Genomic DNA, 18105 nt, shown 5'->3' with positions numbered 1-18105 from the left:
TGCACGTGAGCATGTGGAAACACGGCGCTGCCTTTTTCAGGTGGGGTTGGGCGCTAGCAAGGAGACAGCTGTCTGCTTCCTTCTGCAGGTTGTTTTGGGATTGCTCCCCTTCCTTGGTATCAGTAGTTGCTGCTGCAGGAACTGCGGGCAAGTGAGATGGAGCAGGAAACTCAGAGCTGGCTTTTCTGCGTAGCCTGTTGGGACTGGTGCTTAGCGCAGGTATGTGTCCAGGCCACGCTTCCATAGCCGGGCTGGAGCTCTGAGCTGGCAATGGGAAGCATTGGGACACATCACACGGGTGCATCTCCGTCCACCAGTTGCATCCTGCCTGACCCCTGGGCTGCACCATCACCAGGGCAGAAATGTCTGCTGCATCCAGCGCAGGGGAGCCCTGACTGCGCAAGAGAACTTTGTACTCGCAGCATGACAGGAGCAGTTTGCATCCAGCTCAACACAGACTTAAGGATGATGCAGAATGGGAAAAAGGAGATGTATTCTCAGGGTAATTATTTCAGTTCTGCCCTCCTGTTGGAGGTGGGCCAGTTTTTGGATGGAGTTACAGGAGTCTTTGATACGCTCTCAAACTAGACAAAGGCAAACTGTGGATGATGCACGTGCCCACAGGCATGGACTGTGCTCCACGGGGGGGGTGCAGCTGTAGTGACTACAGCCACCCTCTGCCCTGCCAAAGGCTCTGAGCCGGGACCCACTGGGCTCAGCAGATGAAGGCCACTACTGACTCACAAGCCTCTGCGGAGAAAGGGCAACGGCAGATGGGGGGCAGTTACTTCCAACCTTAAGAGGCCCTTTCTTGCCCTTTGCCTCTTGAACACCTTTTCTGCACAGCTTTTTTGAGGGCCTTTCCTTCTTCCTGGGCAGTGACCCAATCTGCTCACTCTCTGCAGAAGTCCTGCCCTCTGCACTGAGGGCACTGGGGTCAGTTTAGTTAATGCTGGCAAAGCAGTTTGGAAGGGATAAGTGCTGTGTAAGCACTAAGTCTCCTAAGTCTCCCTGCTTTCAGAGCACAAGCCCCACGCAGCCCGGCTCTGTACTGCCCTAGAGCACAGATAATCACCCAGAGCACAAAGCGCTGGCTCAGATTAACTCCTTTTTGCACAGGCTTCAGGGGGGAACAGAGGGGTCACAGACAGGTTTGTCCAGGGCTTCACAGATGGAAAGCGTAAAGCCTTATTGTATGGAGCAAGCAGGCTCAAGCAGCAAAAGGGGCTGGTAAGGGGCAGAACTTCACCCTCTCTCGGGACAAGTGATGCTGCATCTGTGCAGCTCTGTCAGGCAAAAGACCTCCTGAGCCTTTGAAGGAAGCCCCAGCGCAAGGACCTTTTCCAGAGTGACGGTGTCCCTTCCCCTTAGTGACTGCCGCTTGCTGGGCAGGGGCAGAATGGGAGAGTGGGAGAGTGGGCATCACTGCTCCTCATGATGCTGAGAGCCTCAGCGCATGTCAAAGCTGCCTGGAGCAAGCTGAGGCAAGTCTGGGCAGAGAGGCAAGTCCCAGAGACCCCAGGAGACACTAAGCTGCCAGGTTTGTGCCAAGAGCCTGGGCAGCAGGTGCCAGAGCAGCTCCCAGGATCTGGCAGTCTCAGACAGCTTCTCCAACTGGAGCTTATATCAAAAACAGGCACGAAACAGCCTCTGTCAGCTCCCTTGGTCCAAGGTTAAGGGACCTGTGTTCTGGTCCAGCCCTAAAGCATCCCCTGGCCAGCAGGCCTGAAGCTGGCAGAGAGTACAGCTGGGGGTGCTTTGCACCAGCACTGGCTTCTTCGTTACGCAGAGTGCGGAAGGGATGCTGCCCCCCAAACGATGAATCCCTCAGGCCCCATTTGCTTGGCTTGCCCCGCGCAGGGGCTGCCTCGGTGTCTCGGGACGCAGAGGGGCAGGGTGTGCGTCTGTCTGTGCAGGACTCGGCATGTTGCACACTTACACTGGGCCATTGTGTTCGTGGGTGGGAGAGGAAGGTTGTGCGTTCAGCCCCGAGACTGGGTGTCTACAACCCGCTGTCTTTGTGCCTGTGCTGGCAGACAGCCGGGGGGGGATCAGCTCTGCAGGGCCTAGCGTGCCTGAGACCTGCATCCTCCCAGTCCCGCTGTGTCTCCTCCCAGCTGTGGGCTCACAAGGAGTGGCAGCTGGTGGGATATATAAAGGCAGGGGAACCTCAGCCAGCTGGAGAGAAACTCCTGGAGCTACTGGTGTTCTCCTTCCCTCCCTCTCTTCACGTGATTCAGCTTCCCCACACCAGGAAAGCCAAGGACAAGTCACCCCAGCACGCTGTAAGTATCTAAACTGACCAGAATCGTGTAGGAGAGCTCCCCCCCTTCCCCAGCCCAGGCACAGCCCTCAGGGAATGATGGCGCCACTGGACCCTGCTGGGGGAGGGGGTCCGTCGTCTCCCTTACAGGGAACTGGGGGAAAATGCTGGAGGGGGAAGGTCCTGAGCCCAGGACTGTCCCTGCGGTCCTGAGCCTAGGACTGTCCCTGCAGTCCTGGGGGTAGCTCAGCCTGTTCGTGCTGGACAGGAAGGCTCCAGTTCCTGTCTCAGCCCAGCAACTGGCGCGTTCAGCAAGCTCTGTGGGGCCGTTTGGCAGGCAGCACATCGCCATGGGGGGCCCAGTCTGGAGCTGCCCCGAGTGGCTGGGAGGGCTGTGGGGCTGCCCCACAGGAGAGGGCTCCCCTCTCTGTGCAGAGCTGGTGTTTCTCACTGCAACGGCGCATGCTGGGCTCGTTTGAGGCTGTGCAGCTTGGGGACAGGGTGCATTCAGGGCAGGGTGGGAGGCTGCTGGTGCCAGTGAGAGCCGATCGGTGTGCGTGTTCCCAGTGGGATGTGAGACACTGGGTCCCATAGGGTCCGTGCTGGGGGCTCTGCACACAGCACCCTGGGTATGGTTGGGGGGGGGCTGTGCCACTTGTGGGCTGCTGGTGCACAGGGGTTTGGGTGATGTGGACATGGGCAGCATGGTGGGATTTGGGGGAAACACCAACCTGCCCAAACCCAGGGGGTTGGGGTGTAGTGGGACCATGAGGTGTTTCTCGGGGCCATCCCCTGCTTAGGCTGCCACAGTGCTGTGAGCAGGTTGGGCCAGGAGCTGCATCCCTTCCCAGGCGGCCAGGTGTCCCCCATGGGCCAGCCTGTGCTGACCCTGCTCTCTGCCTGTAGGTATGAGATGGCCGCCAGCAGCCTCCTCCTGCTCCTCCTGCCCTGGCTGGTCACAGCCTTGCACAGCCCTCCTGGCTGCAAGATCCGGATCACCTCCAAGGGCTTGGACTTGGGTAAGGGGCCGGCCAGAATCCTGCTTCTGGGGCCTGGGTAAGAGGCAGGCTGGGACGCTAATCCTGGGGTCTGCGTCTGGGACCCCTACTCGCACTGCCCACACATGGGCTGCTCTAGAGGAGCCAGGGTGCTGGCTGGGTGATGCTGTCGGGAGCAGGGCACAGCATGGCTGTGGTCAGCCCAGATTTACTTCGCTTTGCAGTGAAGCAAGAGGGACTGCGCTTTGTGGAGCAGGAGCTGGAGAACATCACTGTGTCGGACCTGCACGGGAAGGAGGGGCAGTTCCACTACAACATCAGCCAGTGAGTGGTGCCCCCTCCCTGGGCACAGCTGCTCCCCCGTTCAGGACTGACCATCTCCGTGCCCGTCCCCTGCAGGGTCAAGGTGTTGGACCTGCAGCTGCCATTTTCCAACCTGCACTTCCAGCCTCAGCAACACCTTGTCTTCAACATCAACAACGCCTCCATCAGCCTGCGCTTCCGGCGACAGCTGCTCTACTGGTTCTTGTGAGTTACCACCTCCTGCTCTGCAGGGCATCAGCCTTACCCCCAATGGCTGGGCCATAGTCCCTGCTTGTCTTGAGTGCTTTGCTGTCCTCCCTTGGAGTGGGTGGGAGGTGTGTGCTCCTCTAACCTGCTCCCCTTGCTTCCAGCTATGACATCGGTTCCATCAATGCCTCTGCTGATGGTGTTCGCATCCATACGGTGCTGCAGCTGTCCAAGGATGAGACTGGGCGCCTCAAGATCTCTAACATGACCTGCAATGCCTCCATCGCCAGAATGCACGCTGGCTTCTCAGGCACACTCAGGTACGCTTGACCCCACCTTGGCAGCTGCGTCCCTCCCCCGGGCCAGCTCTGCCCATGCCCAGCTCCCCCTGCCCCACCCTTGGCTGCCCGTGGGACTTTCTGGCCCAGACTCTGCTGTCTCCCTGCAAGAAATGAGTTGGGGTAGAGGGACAGGGCTGGAGCTGCACTGGACAAGGAAGCCTACTGTAGAGTCTTTGTTCTGTCCCTGCAGGAAGATTTATGAGTTCCTGAGCACTTTCATCATCACAGGGATGCGCTACCTCCTCAGCCAGCAGGTATAGCTGTGAACGAAGAGCATGTGCCACACAGCGGATGGGAATCCTCTCCCTACCCTGCCCTATCCCTAGCAGCAGAAGGGGTGTCTCGTTGATCCCTAGGACGATGGAGGAGGGATCAGGTCCTCACCAGGACCTCACTGGTGAGCGATCCCCTGCTCCTAGCCCAGCCCATTCCCTTTCAGATCTGCCCAGCCCTGAACCACGCTGGCCTGGTGCTGCTGAACTCTCTCCTGGACACAGTGCCGGGTGAGTGTTGCCTCAGGGGAAAGGGAGCAGATCCAGCTCCCCTTGGGCAGGGCAGAGTAGAGCATGGGTCCACAGAAGGTCCTACAGGCTTTGCCATGACAGCACATCTTCTTTGGCAGTGAGGAACTATGTGGATGAGCACATTGGGATTGACTACTCCCTCCTGCGGGATCCTACAGTCTCCATGGACACCCTCGACCTAGACTTCAAGGTGAGCACTGGGGATCCTGTCCTGTCCTGCCCTGCCTTGCTTCCCACAGTCCGCTTGGGAGCAGCTCTGCACTAGCCCTGCATGCTGGGCACCACAGTGTGGGCACGGTGAACTGTGCTGCCACTGCAGAAATGTCTCCATATGCTCTCGGCCCAGGGCATGTTCTTTTACCGCGGGAAAGAGAACCAGGAGCTGGAGAACCATGCGGTGGAGCCGGTGATCAAGGAGACAGAACGCATGGTCTACGTTGCCTTCTCCGAGTACTTCTTCGACTCGGCCATGCACTCGTACTTCCAGGCAGGTGTGCTGGCCATAGAGCTTGAGGGGGAGAAGGTAAGCAGTACCAGGTCACCTCGGTTTGCACAGGCAGCTCTCTGCAGGCAGGGGCCCTGTGGGGGTGGTGGGGAAGGGAGGGATGCTGCCAGGCCGGAGGGGGCTGGTCTCTGCCTGCAGAGCAGAGAGGTGCTGTCTAGGAGCAGCAGCCACTGCTGGATTACCACAGACAGCGCATCCTCCCTGCAGGTGCCCAAAGACCTGGAGGTTTTGCTGAGAGCCACATTCTTTGGAACCATCTTCATGCTGGTGAGAGAAGCACCCTGCTGGGGCAGGAGTTGTCGCAAGGACTCAGCTCAGTGCCCCTGGGGTTGAAGCACAGCGCTGCCCAACCTGCTCTGTGTCCACACGCTCACCTGCTCTCTCGGCAGAACCCTGCTGCGGTGGATGCTCCCCTGCGACTGGTGCTTCAGGTGTCAGCTCCCCCCCGCTGCGTGATCAAACCCTCAGGCACCTCTGTCTCCGTCTCAGCCTTCCTCAACATCTCGCTGGTGCCCCCGGGCCGGCCTGCCGTCCAGCTCTCCAGCATGGCCATGGTGAGCGCTGCTGGGGGCCCAGACCCAAGCTGGGGGGGGAAAGGACGTGCGTGGCCTAGGGTTCCCTGTGCTGCAGCCCTGGCCCATTGCCCTGGCACAGAGCATTTCCCCCCACATTGTGGGTGTCTCATTGTGTTGGTGTCTCAAAGCCAAGGGGCAGCTGGGCCTGTGAAGCAAGAAGAGCAGCCAGCCTGGCCCAGCGGCTGCCTGCTTGCAGGTGGCGGGGTGCAACAAGGCCTTCTCTCTCCATAGGAAACAAAGCTGAGTGCCAAGGTGTTTCTGCAAGGGAAGGCTCTGCGCGTGCTGCTGGACCTGAGACGGTAACACCCTTGCTGGGGCCAGGCAGCAGGGCAGCAGGGGAAGGGCCCAGCCTGGGCCTGCAGGGAGGGTCCCCTCCTGCTCATGGGCTGCTCTCTCCCCTGCAGGTTCCGCATCTACTCCAAGCAGTCTGCGCTGGAGTCGCTAGCGGTGAGTGGACCCTGCACCAGCCCAGAGGGGCTCTGGCCTCTCTTTGTAGCCACCCTATCCATAGCGCAGAGCAGGCCTGGGGAGGGGCTGCACACAAGACACCTTTCTAGCTGTCCCCATGCTAAACACAGGCCTACCCAGCCTGGCCCTGGCAGGCAGCTCTGCTCCTGCTGCCTGTGCACTCACCCTTGCTCCTCTCTCCACAGCTGTTCTCACTGCAGGCCCCACTGAAAACCCTGCTGCAGCTGACAATCATGCCCATCATTAATGGTAGGTGTGGGTGCTGCCTGCCCACAGCTGGGCTTGGGCAGGGAGGTAGCAGGACCTGGTTTCACTGCATCTCTTCCTCCCTGCAGAGAGGACAAAAAAGGGGGTCCAGATCCCACTGCCAGAAGGCATGGACTTCACCAGGGAGGTGGTCACAAACCATGCGGTACGTGAGCAGGATCGGGACAGCCCCAGGCCCCTCCATCAAGCACAGGGACCACCTCTAGCCCTGCACTAATACTTTTCTCTTTGCAGGGATTCCTCACAGTGGGAGCTGATCTCCACTTCTCAAAGGGACTGCGGGAAGTGATTGAGAAATACCGCCCAGCCCCTACAGCCCCAGCCCATCCCACTCCACAGCCCGAAGAGCCCAGTGTGGACCCCCACCAGCTCTAGCTCTTCTCTCTCCTTGTTCTTCCACCCTGGACAGAGGGCAGAACCTGGGCTGGACCCATAGACTGTAGGTAGGAAACAGCTTCCCCAGTATCACTAGCACATCTTGCAGGGTGTCTGTGCCCTGGTAGGTTGCAGCAAGGTGGAGACAGCTGCTCTGGGAACCCCTGCTGCACCCCATGTCATTACACTAATAAACCGGTCGCCTCCGATCCATACCGCCTTGTTGCTTGGAGGGTGTGCACAATCCAGACTGTGTGGCTGCCAGCCCTCGAGGAGAGATGGGGAACAAGGCAGAAGCACTGCTTTCCCTGCCTGTAAGTACCCAGGAGCTAGACACAGCCAAGAAGAGCAGCAGAGAGGCTCAGAGCAACTGCACTTTTCCCTGCACTTGGAAGTGGCTCATTTCCAGAAAGCCTCAGTGCCCCCCTGCAGAAATGGGGGGCACAGATCATCAGCACTCGCCTCTGCTGGCTTCTCAGTGAGTAGTGGATGCTCCTCAGAGGACATCTTCCTGATGCTGGGATGAGAAAGCAAAGCAGGGGTAGCAGACAGGTGCAAGGTGCAGGAGCTGGTTAATGAGGAGCAGAACCATGTTGTTCAGAGAGTTTATTGCAAGTTCCCAAGAGCACTATGTGCTCCAGGCACTGAGTGGGGCAGAGAGGTACTGTCTTCATTCTAAATCTCCTTCACCGAGATCAGGTATGGGATACAGTTTTGAGGGGAGCAAAAAGCCCCTGGTGGAGCAGTGCCTAGCTGCCTGCAGCCATGAGGTGAACAGTGCTTGCTTAACAGAGAGCAGTTGCTTTGGAGTCTGCCCTGTGCTATGTACGTGCAGGGGCTGCAGAGCAGAGGGAAGTGGTGGGTACTGTTCCCATCCCAGGAGGGAAGTAATTGCCTCCAGCAGCAGGGAGGAGGCGAGAGAGGAAGCCACAACGAGGAGAAGACTGCAGCAGGGGCATGATTTCTCACCCGGCAAGGACAGAGCCCTTGGGACTCCTCTCCCACAGCCTGCACACCCCCCACCCCAGAAAGCCCAGTCCTCCACCGTGTTCACCCCAGGTGCCCTGGGCACATGGGTGCTGTCCTACAAGGCTGAGCAGAGCCCCCGGGAGCTGGAGGAGGAGTTCCCCACCAGCTGCAGGAGGGAGTGATTTGTTTCATGGCACAGGGGAGTCCTGGTGCAGTTGAACAGCAGTGAGAGGACTGGCTGTGCAGGAGGTAGCCCAGGTCCGTGAGGGACAGCCGGAGTCGCCAAGCACTGCCTTGCCAGCTCCTAGAAAGGCTCATTCTTAATGAAGCGGCTGAACATGGTGAAGGCAGCAAGTGGCCGGTCCGTGGGCACCATGTGGCCAGCTCCCTGCAGGAAACAGGTGGAGGCAGGTCAGTGCCAGCCGTGGGGCTGCAGCTGCCTTGCGTATGCATCCAGCCTTATGCTGCCCCCCAGCACAGCAAGCGCTGCTCCCACTGTGACCCTCTGCATTCCTGGCAGGCTCCTGGCTCAGGGCAGCCTCAGGGGCTCGATCCAGCTCAGCAGCAGTGACCAGCATGCCTGTCTACGCTGCAACCAGCGAGCCCTGGCCCCCCAGAGCTCCCCTCAGCCCTACCTTGACAGTGAGGAAGGCGATGTTGGTGAATTCCTTCACAAAGCCACCGATCTGGTTCTCACCTCCTTCAGTGTAGAGCCAAGGCCGGCGAGCCACCTGCACCTGGAACCAGAGCCAGCTCTCTCAGTACCAGGCCCCGGCCACCCCAGGGAGGCAGCTAGCGCCCTGCAGCCAGCCCCTCCCCAGTGCTCTCATCAGTAACTGTCCTGCTGCTCAGCTGGCCTGGGCAGCCTGGAGCTCCCTCAGGGCTGGTGACCGGACCGGCCCAGACCCTGTTCTGCCATTTACCTTCTGGCACAGGGAATCCACAAACCACTCGTCCCCGAGGAAGTTGCAGGCCATGTCAACATCCCCATTGTACACCAGGATGCGGTATTTCTGCAGAGCACAGGGACTGTCACACAGAGCAGGGCCGCAGCCCAGGCCAGGCAGGAGGCCTGTTTGGGAGCAATGGTCCCCCGGCACAGCCCAGGGCCGAGCCCACTCCTCCCACACACACCATGGCTCCGAGCAGCTTCAGGTACTGGTCGTTCATCTGCATGTATATGCGCTTGTAGCCCCGGTTCACATCAAAGCTGTGGAGGAAGAGGCCGTGTCACGCAGGCTGATCATGCTCCTGGCTCATCCATCCCAGCCCAGAGCCTGCTCACCTGCACACCTGCCACTCTGGAGCATCGGGAGAGATGTGAAGAGCCTTCCTCACCTCCAGGGAATTCAGATACATACTGAGGTCTGTGGAGTTGGTGCAGGGCGGGTCCATGCGGACCTTCTTCCGGGCAACCGGCATCCGGAACAGGTTCTGGGAGAGAGTCAGAAGAGTCCCTGCAGCAGCCAGCACCTCTGTCCTGCCCCACTGGAGCAGCTACTCTCTGCCCCACTCCTGCCCACAGATGGCACTGCAGGCCAGGCAGAGCAGGAGATGCAGGAGTCCAGGCTCACCTGCCGCCAGGAGAACCTCATTGGCATCCGGATGAAGGAGTTGCCAAGGTCGTGAGTGATGAGATAGTCGTCCTCATACCTGCAGCCAGAACAAGCACATGAGACAGGCTGAAAGCTCTGGAGGGATGAGGGCTCATGGAAAGAGCCCAGGGCCCTCACTGGGGAAGGGAGTGTCCCAACAGCAGCTGCACATGGTCCGCCTTGCCCAGAGGCACCTCCTGCCTAGTCACCAGGTCCCTCTGCCAGCTGGGACCCCACATGCTGCAAACCATAGCAAGCCAGTGCACAGAGACCTGACCCTCTTGGAGCTGCTCTCACCTTAGGTTTCCAGGGACACCACCAGCACATGGGGCGTAGAGGTTGTAGATGTTGAGGCCAGACTCCTCCACAATCTGAATCATTTCCTCCATCTGCAACAAGTCGCAAGAAGAGTTTGGGACTCAGCAGGATGCCTGAGGAACTGTGTCATCCATCCGGAGCCAGATGAGGTGGGTGCTGCTCATGGATACCGAAGCCGGGTGTGTGCTAGGAGACCCCTGACTCTCCTCACCTTGAGAGTACAGTTCAGATTGGAGCTGTCATGAAAGTTGCACTTCCCTTGGGAGCAGCAAAAGGCCTGTAAGTCCTTCCACAGCCTGTGGACAGAGAGCAGCAGGACTTCAAGTGCAGTGCCCAGATGGTAACATTAAAACAAAGTCAGCAGCCACAGCTCAGCTGCTCTGTAGGCTTCCTGCCCAGCAGCTGCACCAGGTGCCCTGGGCACTGGCAAAGAACCAAGGATAAACGCATCCATTGGAGTTGCCTGGGACAGGGGCCATCCCCACAGCCTGGGGGCTGGCCCAAGTCGGGCCAGGAGGTTCCCCGAAAGGCTGGTCTGTCCTGCCCTGCTCTGGGGCCATGCCCCTGTCCCATGCTGTGCCCCCCAACCCGCATCTAGCAGCAGTGTGCCCCCCCCCCAAGCCAGGCTAACACAGCTCTTACTGGGTTCCCAGCAGGCCGTGGTAATAGGCAAAGTAAACCAGGGAGTTGTCGTTAATCTCGTAGGAGGAGAGGCCATTTCCCACAGCGATTCCCTGCAAGGCAACAAGAAAACAACTCTGTTGTCTTCCCCGCTCCCCACAGGGCAGCCACAGAGGCAACGGCTTCAGGCAGGAAGCAGGTGCGACACTGTTTACTCCACAGGAGGGAGCAGGAAAGGATGTGGGTGCCTGTGAACTCTCCCACTGGTCCCACGCAGCAGGGACACATCCACCAGCAGCCGCTGCCAACGCTGCAGGCGAAGATGAAAGGCCAAGGGGCCAGACCTGCCCTGTGCCCAGGAGAGGGCCCTGCAGACCAGCTGCCAGCGCAGCCTGGCCCTGTCCCAACGCAGGCACTGGCCCCGGTACAGCTCGCAGAGCGCCAGTTTGCGAGGGGGTGCCGAGCCCTCCGCCCCCAGGCCAGGCCAGGCCAGACGGGTAGCAGAGCTGAGCCGCTCACCTTCAGGTTGAGGCTGGGGTCTTGCATCACCCACTCTGCCAGCGTGGGGATGTAGATGCCCCCGTAGCTCTCTCCCGTGAGGAAGAGTTCGTTCTTGGAGTATTCAGGGAAGAGACGGAGAAACTCCTTCAGTGCCAAGTAGTTGTTGTGAGCAACCTGCAGGCAAAAGGAGATGGGGGTCAGACAGCACAGCGGGACCCCCTACGTCTCCGCAGGAGCAGGGGAGGCAAGGAACAGGTCACTCCCAGCAGCCTGGGTCCCTCACCTCGGTGTCGTTCGTGGCATATTTCTTGTCATCAGAGTAGGAGAAGCCAACTCCGGCGGGGGACTCCAGGTAGAGCATGTTGGCGATCTGCAGGGAGAGCAAAAGAGCTGGAGGAAAAGGAAGACCCTGCTTCCAGGCTTGTCACAAGAGCCATCGGGGCACAGAGCTGCTGACCATTGCCTACGGCAGCACCAGTAGGAGCCTGGCCCTGCCCTAGCTCTGCTCTGGACAGCCACGTTCCCACGCCAGTCACAAGACCCGAGAGGATGGTAGGTCAGGCAGACAAGCCTGTGGGAGGCTCTGCTCCCTCGAAAGGGCAGGAGGATCTGGCCCAGGGCCACCATCTCCCCCAACAGCCTGTGGAGGGACCTGCTACCTGCTCACACAGGCTGGGCAGGAGGAGCTGCTCCTGGCCAGCAGCTGTGCCCCTACCTTGTTCCAGGCATAGTCGTTGTACTTCAGAGTGACCCCGTCTGGCTGGATCTGGGCAGGGAGAAGACAGTGACTGACAGGCAACAGGCACAAGCCCGGTGAGCTCCGGCAGGACAGCCCACACCGCAGAGCCTGCCGCCCTCGGTGGCCCTGCGCCCCGGACCGCAGGCCAGGGACAGCCACAATCGCTTACCAGGAAGGGACCGTGCTCCTTCAGGAAACCCTCCATGGAGCTGCAGCCAGGGCCCCCATTCAGCCACAGCACCAGAGGGCTGCTCTGCGGGTTGTTCTGGGCTTCCACAAACCTGCAGGGCAGCAGGGCCATGAGCACCCAGCGCCCTGCCGGGCCCCGGCCCAGCCCGGGTCGGGCTCAGCCCCACACTCCAGGACAGCGCTGGGGTACCGGCACAGCACCGGTCCCAGCGCAGCCCCACGTACCAGTAGTGCAGGCGCTTGGCCGGCCCGACGCAGAGGTAGCCAGAGAAGTGCCGGAAGGAGGGCTGCTTGGGGAGCCCCGGCAGGTAGGTGACCTCGTGGCCAGATGGGGCAGCCTGGCTCAGCCCCAGTAGCAGCGCGCACAGCAGCACCGGCCCCATCTGCAGAGGGATGGATGGACAGACGGACCAGAGCTCGGGGACGCTGTACTGGCCCGACCTGGCCGCAGCCCGGCCTGCTCCGGCACCGCCAAACCCCTGGTCCAAAACCGCTGACGCCCCGCGGCTGCCCCCAGGCCCGTCCCGCCCCTCCACCACTGGCTGCCCCGGTCCCGGTCCCGGTCCCAGCCCAGACCCGCGCGGGCCCCGATCCGGCCCGGCCCAGTTCCCCCCCGCTGACCCCGGTCCTGGTCCTGGTCCTGGTCCCAGCATCCCCTGCTGACCCCGGTTCTGGCCCGGTCCCGGCCGACCTCAGCCCTCCGCTGACCCCGACCCCGACGGTCCCGCCCCCGCCCCCCGCTGCTGACCCCGGTCCGGTCCCGGTCCCGGTCCGGCTCCCGCAAGCGGCGGCTCTCAGCAGCCGCACGTGACTCGCGCCCATATGACCTCTGAGCGGTCACGTGTCGTGGGGCGGGGCTTCGGGCGGGAGGCGGGGCTTCCTCGCGGGAGCCAATCAGCGCCCCAGGCAGGCGCGCGGGCCCCCCACGCCCATTCCCGCCGCGCGCGCACGTGGGCGCTGCACCGGCACCGGGACAGCGCCGGCACCGGCACCGGGCACTGCGAGCCGGGCCCGGCACAGCCCCAGAACCGGCACCGGGAAAGCGCCGGGACCGACACCGCGCACTGCACCGGGTCCGGCGCAGCCCCGGGACCAAGCACTGCAAACTGGGCCCGGCTCAGTCCCGGGACCGGGATTGTGCACCACGCACCAGGCCCGGCACCGACACCGTGCACTGCACCGGGCCCGGCGCAGCCCCGGGAGCACGCACGGGCCTGGCACGGAAGCACGTACGGGTGCCTGGCCCCTGCCGTGGCCACGCGTGCCCAGCCCTGCCCGAAGAGGCCCTCGGGGCCGGCACCAGCCCAGCTCGGCGGGGCGCTGGCACGGGAGGCGTGCAGGAGCCGGGCCAGACGGCCGCGTCCCGGGGCAGGGGGGGGGCTGGCCCCACGCCGTGCTCACGCTCCGGCAGCAGCAGGCCCTCGGCCCCATCCGTGTAGGCCCCGGGCCCCAGCCCCCCGTGCCAGCCAGGCCGGCAGCCGTGTGCTGAGCGCCCGCGGGCCGGGAGAGGCTGGGCCGGGGGGCAGAGCAGGGCCACGCGAGGCCCCATTAGACACGGGGCGCCCCACACTGGCCGGCACCTTCGCCCTTCCCACCCCTCCCACGGGCCCAGCGGCACTAGGACCCCTCAGAGCCACCCTTGGGCCCGGCTGTCCCTATTCGGAGGGTGCGTCACCGCCTCCCCCAGCTGCTGCCTGGAGCCGGACTCGGCTGTTTAAAAATAGCCGTGCCGGAGATGGCTGCGCGGTGCCGCTCCGACACGCGCTTCCACCATGTCCACGGCACCAACGTCCGCATCGACCCCTCGCACACCCAGGCCACGCGGGTGGAGAGCTTTGCCAACGGGCTGTGTTTCAGCCGGGAGCCCCTGGAGCCCGGGCAGATCTTCCTGGTGGAGATAGAGGAGAAGGAGCTGGGCTGGTGCGGGCACCTGCGCGTCGGGCTGACGGCCCACGACCCGCAGAGCCTGGAGGTGGTGCCCGAATACTCGCTCCCGGACCTGGTCAACCTGGGAGACACCTGGGTGTTCGCCATCACCAGGAACCACAACCGCGTCGCCCTGGATGGGGAGGAGGCGCGGGCGCCGGCCCGCGTGCAGGGCTTCCTCTCGGAGCCCTACCTGCTCATAGAGCAGGTGCGGATCCCCCGCGACAAGCTGGTGGGACGCAGCAGGCCCGGACGCTACAGCCACATCCTGGACGACCTGTACAAGATGAACGTGCTGCCCCCGACCGCCCGGCGGAGCAGGATTGGCGTGCTCTACACCCCGCAGCCCAACGGCACCGCGGACATGCACATCGTTATCAATGGAGAGGACATGGGGCCGAGCGCCAGGGGCCTCCCCACCGCCCGCCCGCTCTATGCTGTGGTTGACGTCTTTGCTTCCACCAAGAGCGTCTGCGTCATCCAGGTGGAATATGGCTGTAGGTACCTGCTTCTCCCCAGGAGCCGCCCCGCAGAGGCGGCCCAGGCTGGGACAGGAGGCAGGTGGGGGTGCGTGGGTCAGCCCCGGTGAGGTTAACCCCATGGTCTCTGGCAGCAGGAGCGTCAGAGCACACTCGACGTGGGGCAGAGGCAATGGGAGAGCGCTGCTGGTGCCTGCAGAGCGCAGGTGAGTCCCCAGACCAGCACTTGCGCAGGCCCCTGGGCATGGGTCTCCCAAAAGCCCTGCCTCTCCAGGCTGCATCCGGGGCTGGAGACGCAGGAGCTGGCGCCAGCACATCTACCCCAGCACCAAGCGCACACAGGTGCTCACAGACAGGTCCTGGCACTGGTGGTCACGGCAGAGCCCAGCCCGGGTTCCCCTTTGCAAGGGCTGCAATTAGGAGCAAGTACTCTGGGCTGCCAGCGGCCTGCTCCAGACTGGGGTCTGCAGGATTGTCCCTGTGAAGCTGCGTCCCAGCAGGACTTTGCTCACGCTGAGGCAGACAAGAGCTCCTAACCGGAGCTCAAAGCCAGCTGCTCCCCAGAGGCCCAGGGAACCGGTTCTCGGGGCCTAGCAAACGCTGCCCATGCCCCAGCCTCGCCCCTGTGCACCACCGGCACGAGGCAGCTTGGAGCCAAGTGTCATCCTGCCTTAGCATCAAAACATCCTGCTGCAGCCTGACACAGCAGCCCGGCACGCCGTCCTTCCTGCCATCCTGCCCCTCCGCCCCTCCGTCCCGGGGCTCGCGCCTCTGCGCCCAACCTCCGCTGCCTTGGCTCCCTCCTCCCTGCCTTGCCCCCTCTCCGCGCCCCAGCCTGCGTGGCCCTGGGCAGAGCTGTGCCAAGCACAGCTGCCAAGCGATGCCAGCTGTGCTTGGGCAATATCGCGACGTTCCTGGTGGCACCCAGTGGAGCTGTCCCCAGGCAGGGTGGGGATGGGACCAGCCAGCTCCATCCGGTGATGGTCACTGGCTCTTGCAAGGAGTCAGGCTAAAAGGTGCTAATTAGCACCATACTGGAAAAACCATCAGATGCTACGTATTAAATGAGACATGAACCAGCAGAGCTAGTGCCTGGACAACAGTGGCTGGGACCATAATCTGTCGCACTAATATGCTACCTTTGTTTTACATGAGCCAGATAGCCATTAATTACAATAGTCATTAACTATCTGCATCACAGGTGCAAGACCACAAAGAGCTAAATAAAACATGAGCAAAGAGCAGACTGACTTCTCAACACAGGAAAAGCCACCACTTCTTTCACTGGTTTGAAGTTCAGTTGTTTCTACCCCAAAGTTGAAATCTGGGAGTCTCCCCACCAGCTGTTTCATCCTGTGATAATCCAAGCAGTGAGATTAAATGTGCCCAGCTGTGCAGGCTGTTCTGCCCTGGGAATGCATTTAAGGATGACTAACTTTGGAGCATGCCACTGGGAAGCTATCAAACCGCCTCCGAGGGCCCTGACCTCAACAGTTCACTGAGGGACTTCGCAGGGAGCAGCAGCCTTTCACGGCTGCTCCGGGTGGAACGTACCTGTTTGTGGAAGACCTGCATCCAGTGCTCCTTGCCCCTCCTAGGGCCCTGACGTCCCGGGGCAGCGACAGGCCTGGGCAGGCGCCGCAAGGTCCTCAGCTGGTACGGACACTGCCTGCTGCAAGAGGGACAATCTGGCTTCCTTCCCTTGACAAAGACTTCAGTAGTTCCTGTTTCTGCAACACTTCCTTAATCTTTAAAAATCAGTTTTAGTGCGGGTCTTTTGGCCAGGAGCCGGCTAGCAGAGTGAAAACGAGAAGGAAGCAGCTGAGCTGCCAGTGACATGTGACACTCCGCAAGGGAGTCTCGGGGGAGAGGGCAGAAAGCTGCGGAGGCAAAGAGCATCCGTCCCCTCTCCTCTCCCGGGGCGCTGGGGGCACGCGCAGCCCTGTGCCTCCAGCGCGAAGATGACCACTCCGGCCATCTGACACAGTCCCGAGGTCAGGAGGCGGCTCTGCAGAGCCCGCGTTCGCGCTTAGCGGAGCGCTGCTCCTGCCTGCTGCTGGCCCGAGCTCCCGGGAGGCCCCGGCCCTGCAGCTCTGAAAGCTTCTCGGCCACATAACAAGGAAACGGCAGATCCCCACCCGGCTCCTCTCTGGCCTAGTAGGACACTCCAGGACATGCTTGTCCTGTTTGGCTCTTGTGTGGCAGCGGATGAACCAAGACCCACAGGCAGCGAGTCAGCTCTCATTTAAAATCTGAGAAAACAGCTAGCTGCAGCTTCTCCACATCTGTTAGCTGCTGAGAGCTACGAAGATCTCACGAAAGAGGAATCTGACAGGGGTGCGTGTATCGTAGGAGGAAACGGGGGCAGAGTTTGCAGCTAGTCTGGCCGCAAGGAACAAACTCTCTAGTGAACACAATAACAGATAGTTATCTTAAAAGCATCATATGAGTTGTCTCTCCAGGCACCACAGCCCCAGTCTGCTGAAGTCTAGCACACAGTTTGGCATATTTGCTGGTGGAAGGACACCCAAGGGAGCAGGGTATGAAGGGAAAACGAAGTCTTGCAGGGAGAACGCAGTGTGGGAATGTGAGACTCTAGGGGATGGACTTGACAGGCTAGAGAGATGAATGCAAAACAGCCATGATAATGCACTATTTAGGCACATAACTGTTCTCCCAACCTTCCTCCAGGCAAAGGGAAGAGCTTCACTGTTCAGCACTCAAGCTTTACACCTAGCTGGAGCGCCCTGGCACGGGTTCTTCAACCAGGAGAGCCCTCCAGCACAGCCAGCTGGTAGAGCAGGGGAGGAGGAGTGATTCCTGCTCCTTCCTCAGAGCAAACTCACCAACCGCTGTCCGAAAACAAGGTGCCTCCAAGGAGCCTCAGTCCCAGGGACGCATCTGCTTCGCACCATTCTCTGCGCTCAGCCTCGCTGGTGACTCAGGCAGCAAGTTCAGCTTCCTCTTTGTGTTCTCTTTCAGTTCCCTCCTTGCAGACCCTCTGCCGGCTGGTCATCCAGAAGCACATTGTCCATCGCCTGGCCATCGATGGCCTGGACCTGCCCCCACTGCTGAAGAATTTCTGCAAATACGAGTGAGGCGGTGAGGATACCTCCTGCCGCGGGCTGGCACCGCGCCCCGAGCGCCCCACGGATGATCGCAAGCAGGCTGGCAGGTGAGGACCGGCGCACCCAGACAGCCCTTCCACCCACCACCCTGCGAGGCCCCGGGAGCAGACGCGCTCCCCTCCACACCGTCTCCTCTCCGGGGCGTCTGCACGTCCACAGCCCGTGCCACAGGAGGCCCTGCTTGACAGACGAGGCCTGAAAGCACGAACAACCCACATTAAGAGTAGTGCATCAGAGGGACTTTCCTGTGTATAAATGGGTATGGGAGGGCTCAGGCATGGTCAGGAGAGTATCATGGAAGAGAGAGAGTAATAAAGCGCTTCCAACCAGAAACTGAGCAAGTTGTGGGAGTACTGGGGCATCCACGACCGAGCACAGGCGAGGGAGCGAGATGAGCTGCCCGATCCCTCGCCCTTGCCCGCTGCCGTCAGAGCTGTGCTGACCGCTGGTGCTCCTGCGGCAGGAGGCTCCGCGCACCCCGCTTTTGGCGTTGCCAAAGGAACCGGCCGCCGGGAGCCGGGTCCTTTAGACACAGCGGGACTTACAGAACCACAGTAGCAAAGAGATCCAGCACATCTGCGGATCTCGTCCACCCCGGTCTGCAGGCCAGGATCGCGCCCGCTTTCGGGGGGCTGGGCCGGGCTCCCGCCGGCGCCGTGGTCGGCACCGCGGACGTTCATCCAGTGTGAGGTCAAGCGGGGGCCTGTGACGACGGGACGGTTCTAGAAGAGGCGACGTCAGCGCTGTGCAGCACCAGGAGCTGATGCACTACCCGAATCCAGCATGGACAATGTCCCATTTGGGGAAGGAAGAA

At 61.4% G+C, this 18105-nt stretch overlaps 3 protein-coding genes across 4 annotated transcripts; 2 read left to right on the top strand and 1 right to left on the bottom strand.

The window, feature by feature from the left end:
• The first annotated feature begins 2074 nt into the window (after positions 1 to 2074).
• On the top strand, positions 2075 to 7035 carry PLTP (phospholipid transfer protein). Its single transcript, XM_013958568.2, has 16 exons — positions 2075 to 2285; positions 3170 to 3282; positions 3486 to 3585; positions 3661 to 3789; positions 3936 to 4091; positions 4303 to 4366; positions 4552 to 4615; positions 4735 to 4826; positions 4983 to 5159; positions 5349 to 5408; positions 5531 to 5695; positions 5948 to 6015; positions 6121 to 6163; positions 6370 to 6433; positions 6520 to 6596; positions 6686 to 7035. The coding sequence occupies exons 2-16, from the start codon at positions 3177 to 3179 to the stop codon at positions 6824 to 6826; spliced, it is 1506 nt and encodes a 501-aa protein (XP_013814022.1). The 5' UTR covers positions 2075 to 2285; positions 3170 to 3176; the 3' UTR covers positions 6827 to 7035.
• A 382-nt stretch (positions 7036 to 7417) lies between these two features.
• CTSA (cathepsin A) lies at positions 7418 to 15783 on the bottom strand. Of its 2 annotated transcripts, none has more exons than XM_013958569.2 (15): positions 15718 to 15783; positions 11984 to 12141; positions 11739 to 11850; positions 11546 to 11596; positions 11114 to 11200; positions 10849 to 11004; positions 10351 to 10442; positions 9920 to 10004; positions 9688 to 9779; positions 9370 to 9448; positions 9081 to 9229; positions 8930 to 9005; positions 8719 to 8808; positions 8431 to 8532; positions 7418 to 8183 (listed from the first exon to the last, which is right to left on the bottom strand). In XM_013958569.2, the coding sequence occupies exons 1-15, from the start codon at positions 15736 to 15738 to the stop codon at positions 8100 to 8102; spliced, it is 1434 nt and encodes a 477-aa protein (XP_013814023.2). In that variant the 5' UTR covers positions 15739 to 15783; the 3' UTR covers positions 7418 to 8099. The 2 variants fall into 2 exon arrangements, with proteins under 2 accessions (XP_013814023.2, XP_067163879.1); XM_067307778.1 differs by lacking the exon at positions 15718 to 15783 and adding an exon at positions 12507 to 12581.
• On the top strand, positions 13494 to 17605 carry NEURL2 (neuralized E3 ubiquitin protein ligase 2). Its single transcript, XM_013958570.2, has 2 exons — positions 13494 to 14181; positions 17146 to 17605. Exons 1-2 carry the CDS (start codon positions 13494 to 13496, stop codon positions 17259 to 17261), a joined length of 804 nt encoding a protein of 267 aa, XP_013814024.2. The 3' UTR covers positions 17262 to 17605.
• The last annotated feature ends 500 nt before the right edge of the window (positions 17606 to 18105 follow it).

The sequence above is a fragment of the Apteryx mantelli genome, chromosome 18, assembly GCF_036417845.1.
Source record: "Apteryx mantelli isolate bAptMan1 chromosome 18, bAptMan1.hap1, whole genome shotgun sequence".
NCBI classification, from domain to species: Eukaryota; Metazoa; Chordata; class Aves; order Apterygiformes; family Apterygidae; genus Apteryx; species Apteryx mantelli.
This window is presented reverse-complemented; position numbering and strand designations above follow the sequence as displayed.

What these genes read in the sequence shown, in the direction of transcription:
- PLTP (XM_013958568.2), top strand. Translation starts at nt 3,177, where the DNA reads ATGGCCGCCAGCAGCCTCCTCCTGCTCCTCCTGCCCTGGCTGGTCACA. An exon ending in CCCTCGACCTAGACTTCAAG is followed by an intron (nt 4,827 to 4,982) that starts GTGAGCACTGGG and finishes CTCTCGGCCCAG; the next exon opens with GGCATGTTCTTTTACCGCGG. An exon ending in AGCTCTCCAGCATGGCCATG is followed by an intron (nt 5,696 to 5,947) that starts GTGAGCGCTGCT and finishes CTCTCTCCATAG; the next exon opens with GAAACAAAGCTGAGTGCCAA.
- NEURL2 (XM_013958570.2), top strand. Translation starts at nt 13,494, where the DNA reads ATGGCTGCGCGGTGCCGCTCCGACACGCGCTTCCACCATGTCCACGGC. An exon ending in CATCCAGGTGGAATATGGCT is followed by an intron (nt 14,182 to 17,145) that starts GTAGGTACCTGC and finishes GTTCTCTTTCAG; the next exon opens with TTCCCTCCTTGCAGACCCTC.
- CTSA (XM_013958569.2), bottom strand. Translation starts at nt 15,738, where the DNA reads ATGCAGGTCTTCCACAAACAG. An exon ending in AGGAGCACGGTCCCTTCCTG is followed by an intron (nt 11,597 to 11,738) that starts GTAAGCGATTGT and finishes CTCCCTGCCCAG; the next exon opens with ATCCAGCCAGACGGGGTCAC. An exon ending in TGAAGCTGCTCGGAGCCATG is followed by an intron (nt 8,809 to 8,929) that starts GTGTGTGTGGGA and finishes TGTGCTCTGCAG; the next exon opens with AAATACCGCATCCTGGTGTA.